The sequence below is a fragment of the Poecilia latipinna genome, unplaced genomic scaffold, assembly GCF_001443285.1.
Source record: "Poecilia latipinna isolate Pla-1442-1.1 unplaced genomic scaffold, P_latipinna-1.0 Scaffold2408, whole genome shotgun sequence".
NCBI lineage: Eukaryota > Metazoa > Chordata > Actinopteri > Cyprinodontiformes > Poeciliidae > Poecilia > Poecilia latipinna.
Window position 1 is genome coordinate 34991 of NW_015115024.1, and position 5929 is coordinate 40919.

At 36.1% G+C, this 5929-nt stretch overlaps 1 protein-coding gene across 1 annotated transcript in view; it reads left to right on the top strand.

Annotated features, from left to right (window-relative positions):
* Nucleotides 1-2606, top strand: part of ttpa (tocopherol (alpha) transfer protein) — an 18214-nt gene extending 15608 nt beyond the window's left edge. Inside the window, exons 3-5 of the mRNA XM_015019311.1 lie at nucleotides 651-844; nucleotides 955-1065; nucleotides 1210-2606. Of these exons, the coding sequence (XP_014874797.1) occupies nucleotides 651-844; nucleotides 955-1065; nucleotides 1210-1458 (554 nt within the window). The 3' untranslated portion in view covers nucleotides 1459-2606. The remainder of the gene's footprint in view (nucleotides 1-650; nucleotides 845-954; nucleotides 1066-1209) is intronic.
* Nucleotides 2607-5929: the final 3323 nt, after the last annotated feature.

Sequence of the window (5929 nt, forward strand, 5' to 3'; positions counted from 1 at the left end):
GACATATTTAGTGGCAACTGCATCCCCAGCAGAGCGTATCTGAAAATCATCTGCATCTAAACACCTGTGTATGTGCTGCATCACATTCTCAAAAAGTCTTGCCACTGTTAACTCCTGCATTACTGTCATGTAATGTAAATGTTATCTTTGATGTGGACAAAGATAACATTTGTCCAAAGGCTGTTTTTGCCATGTTGGGGTTATTCTGTGGCCAGTCAGGTCTCCTGCTCTTAACAAACACATTTTTATGGTGCTGGGATGTAAACTCTGATCCAACATATGGGGTTCAACCTGGTACAGGAGAGAATAGAAAGGAAATAGTGTTTGTGTCAAGCTTTAGAGGAGACACTATTTGTTGACATTGGACCAGTTAAGCAATGTTTGTTTCATTCTGCACAATGAAACATATGTTACTCAAATCTCAGCCTGGGTCACTCAGTTCTCTGAGTTTCTCCCTTTCACGTTTCATAATAAGGCATGATAGGTTTTTGTCTGCTCTACAGTGTTAGTAGATGGGTGTATGTGTGCATGGTCTTGGCCTTTGTGTTGTCATGTGATGAAATGGGGACCGACCCAGTGTGCACTCTGTCTCTCACCTATTTGCAGTTACATTTATCCAAAAGAACTAATGCTACATGTCCTTTCTGCAGGGCAATGGAACCCAAAAGATTGGTCAGCATTCCAGGTGTTCAGGGTCAGCCTGATGACATCAGAAATCATCTCCAGGGAGACAGAGACGCAGAGGCGAGGTTTGAAGGCGATATTTGACCTGAAGGGGTGGAGTCTGGGCCATGCCCTGCAGATTAACCCTTCCCTTGCCAGAAAGATATCCTCTGTGCTTTCGGTATGAAGGTGACATGGGATGAAAATGACACCCAAGACTCAACTCTAACTACTGTTTATATGTTATTGTGTCCAGCACCAAATAATGTGATTGTACAATCCTTTGTTCAGGACTCTTTTCCACTAAAAGTGAGAGGAATTCATTTGGTTAATGAGCCGATGTTCTTCCGTCCAGTCTTCACTATGATCCGTCCCTTTCTACCAGATAAGATCAAGCAGAGGGTGAGAGTCATCATCATTGCCCGCTTCCACACAATGATTTGCTACAGCACAGAGCTAACAATAACCATTTTCTTACATTCTGGTTTACACACAAACATCCACTGTGGATGTACCCTAAGGTATATGGTATTTTTTCTGTCATAGGTTCATATGCATGGTACAGACTTTCACCGTACTTTAAGTGACTTCTTCTCACCAGATGTTCTCCCTCCAGAGTATGGAGGAGAGGGTTTGGGAATAGAAGAAGTCTGTCAGGCTTGGACCCAGGAACTGTTTCAATCTGAGAACCTCTTGAAACAGATTGCTGCCCACCCAACAGGAGACATTTCCACAAATACTGGAGACGCTTTGATCTCAGAGGAAAATGAGACAATGACACTCACCGAAGGCTGATGTTTGGGACCATGATAACTTGGTTGTGTTGGTGTAAAACAGATAGATAAGTTGTTGGCTGGGTGACATCATGACTAAAGTCAGATCTGCTTTATACCTTTCAGGACCAAATCATCTGAGTGATGGTATGTTTTAGTGAAGTTTACTTTTGAATTAACAGCCTTCTTGTTACATTTTTAGTTCAAATTCTGATCAAGAAGATGAAGTTGCAACAAAATTACTCTGATAAACATCAACTAGAAGATGTTGATGTCAGGATTATGTCTGGGCAGGCTGGGATTAATCTGAGGTCCAGAAAGTAAAGCTACTATTTCTGATTCTCATTTGATGCACTAATAAAGTATTTAGGTTTTTACACCTGGTTGGCTTTGAACAGGCAGTTATGGAAGCCTCAAATGCTGAACACTGTCCAGTCTGTCATACCTGGAGGGAGCTTGGTATACGATCTGCCTCAATCTTCAATGTTAATAACAATTGATTTCTATCCAAGTCACTTTCTGATGCAAATGTGACATGTTAGAAGAACAGAAAATATTATGTTAAAATGTTAAAAAACAATGTCATTTTCTTCTTGAAACTCTAGGGAAGAGAACAAATTTCTCTGTTCTTGAATAGCCCTGCTCTCATATGCTGTTAGCTTGAACTTCTACAAAAATAAAAACCTTCCTCAGATGTTAACAGAGTTTTTCCACCAAATTTAAGCTTTTAACTGCTGTTTCAGTCTGAGTTATTAATATGAGTCTGTGATATGAAGGTATGAACTTTAAGCTTGGCACCCTGTTATCTAAATTTAAAACTTATTTTCAAATAAAATTGGAAGTTGTTGTCCAGTTGTATAGCAGAGCTGGCTAACAAAGACTGTGTTTACTAGGAAGCCTCCCACACTTTTCAGTTCTCTTTGAGGTATAAGTGATGATGATGTGATGAGTTTAAAATGGAAATAAGAAAATAAGACACTTTATGTATAACTGTTGTGAGCCTGTTGTGACTGGGTAACCATCAGCCACTAATAATGTTAATTAGCAGTAGCTGTTCAAAACAGAGACCAGATGTAAAAAGCCACTGTTCATTTGTGCACTGAAAGCACAAATGAAAAAAAAAAAATCAGAAAAAATATTACAATATTTACCAAGAATATTGCAAAGTCAATATGTTTTTAGGATTCATCCCTAAAAGTGACTCTTTAAAACACAATTTGAGATAATAAAATCCCCTATTTTTCTGAAAACATAAGACTGTGTGTTTCTAAGTTTTCTTAGACTTAGAACAACATAGAAATAGATACAAAACTCTAGAAAAGTCTGAACTATTATTTCACACTTGTTACACATTCTTCAAGCTAGGTTCCTGATTTGTGAAAATCTTATAATAGTAAGGGGAAAAGGATGTTTGTTTTGTTTTTTTTGTTTGTTTTTTGTTCATGTGAACCCAATATCACATGTTGTCTCAAGAGCTTGATTTATCATCACACACTGGATACTAATACAAAATTAAGGCGTTGAAAGAGTTAGGCAAAGCAGGTAAGATGTTACCTACTGATAACGTCTCAAAAGAACCAAGTTCATTCATTCTGATGTGGGTTCTACTGGCTGAGATCCTCCACATTTTTTGGACCAATCTCTAAAAACCTACTCAGTTCTTTGCTACAGCGAAGCTTTAAAGGCAGAAGTCATAACATTTTAACTGCTCCACTCATATAATCAACCTTGTTAAACTCACATTCCTACAGTTTGTAGAGCATTTTAATAATGTGTTCATTTTAATTCAATCACATTCCATATCTACAATTTGAACAACTTTTCCCAAAAACTTGACTGTCTCTATTCTTCATACTTATAAATATATACTGCTCAAAAAAATAAAGGGAACATTTCACTTTAATTTTGTGTGTGGCTCCAAATCCAGGCCTCCATTGGTTAATAAATTTGATTTCCATTGATGATTTTTGTGTGATTTTGTTGTCAGCACATTCAACTTTGTACAGAACAAAGTATTCAATGAGAATATTTCATTCATTCAGATCTAGGATGTGTTATTTGAGTGTTCCCTTTATTTTTTTGAGCAGTGTATATTTGGACTAATGTCAGTCCTGCAGAAATGACTAAGATGAATGTTAATGTAATAATGTGAGTGAGCTGTGTAATATGCAGTGTTCTGTCACTGCTGCAACAGTTTCTGTGAATACAATGTATTTTGAGTATTATTATTGCTTTCAAGAAATTGAATTTATTGATAATTATTTTTTACAATGCTAAATTATGATTTCTGTTGAGAGTAATTTAAGCTATGAAGTATGACTTAAAAATGTCAGTATATTTTTCATATGCAAAACTCACACAAAAGCAAGTCTGCGCAATAATTGGATTGCAGGTGATAATAAAATGACCTGAAACATTCATATGTCTGATTATTTGTGTTTTCTTGAATATGGTTATGCTCAGTTTTACTTCATAGCTTGAATGTTTTAACCCGTCATTAAAGATGAATCATAATATCTAAATATTATGATTCCATAAATGTTGTTTCTCTGCTTGTTAGACAATATCAAAGCAACATTGCACTAATAGAGATTTATAACTTTGCTTAGGTAAATAATATAATGTAGTGCAATCATCAAATGTAACTTTTCTGACAAAGTTCTCACAAGTACCAAACAAAACTATTGTTTTAACCCTTCCTCCTTCAATATGAGCTGTCTCAGGTTCTTAGCAGCACTAAGGCTGCCCATCAGCACTGACTTGTTGTGGTGCTTTTTTTTATAAAGCTTTAATTAAAAGGTTTGTGCTTCATAAAACCCCAGCTTAAATGTATATACAATAGTAGTCTATTGTATATATATTTTAAAGAATATATAGATATAAACCTTCATTTATTTTGAAAGTGGAAACCAAAGCCAGAACTCAGTTTTCCCTCCATCTGATACTGTATAAGATGAGTGCTAATACCAAAACATAAAGTTTTTCACATGTAAATATAGGTCTATTCACAAAACTGTAGGTTGAAGTTTCAACTTCAAGTAGAACAACAGCTCTAACCTTACAGAAAGAGCAACAATTAAATGGTTTAGGTCATTCCATATTTTTAAGGATGGACTAGTCAAAGTCTAGACATAAATCTACATAAGAATCTGTGGCAAGGCTTGAATACTGATACTCTGACAGCCTGGCTGAGTTCCTCCTAATTTGCTAAGAAGAATGGATAAAAACATCAGTCTCCAGAAATTCAAAGCTGGTAATGTGGGTACATACCCCCAAAACAACTTCCAGCTGAAATCAAATTAAACCAAATTACATGAATAACCCAAAGAAAATATAAATGCTGTAACTCAAACAATTCAAATTGTGTCTAACAGTCATTGTTGATAGTGACAACTGTGTGCAGGTAGGATAGTGGCTACAGCTTTTATTGTGTTATTGCATATCTTGTGTTTTCTTCCCTGCACTAATAGTCCATATTGTAAACAGCCTACAACACATGCACATTATGTACATTTAAAAAGTCATTCTCTTCAGTTGCAGATCTCCTTAACTGTGAATGTAACACTTTTAGTTTTGATAACTGACAGTAATTTTTGTCATAATCTTGTAGATAATTTTGTGATTATTGCTATTAATCTTGTTTTTCATATTTTTAACACTTTTTGATCTTTGTGTGAACTTAGGTCTCATGATGCTGCTGCATCATTTTAACAAAGTTCTGAAATCCACAACACTATAATTGAAAGCTGTACTTTTTAATGTGCTATGAATGTATTTGTTATTTTCTCTGAATTGCGTGTTTTCAGAAAGTGATTTTAATGTATTCTGATATGTTCTGGCACATCCTGTGAGTCGATAGGCTGTATCAAACAGGACAACATGGCGTCTGTCAGTTGATCATAAAAAGTGTGCTGGCTGAAGCCGGCATCCTTCTGGCCATGTTTATGCTCTTATTGTTAGCATAGATCTCTGTCTCCATTTTTGATTTTTTCATTTTTCATATTAAATATTCAGAATGGACAAAGTTCCCTCCATCTTATTCCTGCTTCTCTGCAATGATAGTTGACATCACAGACGATTCTTTTCCTTGTCACTCCTCGTCTCCTCGTTGGTGTTTTTGTGCCGTTCTGCTCTGTACACACTGTACAGACCTTTGGTCAGTGAGGAAACCTCATGTCAATCAGCCCAAACTCAGTCAGACAAACATTCTCTGCTCTGCAGCTGCTGATCTGCCTGATGATGAATGAGCTGTGAATGTTCAGACAGATGCACAGAAACCTTTTAGATATGCTGTTCTATGTGTTACAGATACATGCTGTGTTGTGGAAACCATTTGCAGCAGGTTATCATGACCTACTTATCTCTGCTGGCAGTTTGCATATCAGCTTATATCGATAACAGTTCAATGGGCTCTGCTTAAAACAGGTTAACTCATAGTTACAATACCAAATTCAAAGGTCTGACTGATTTTGAATATTTCTTTATGACTCAAT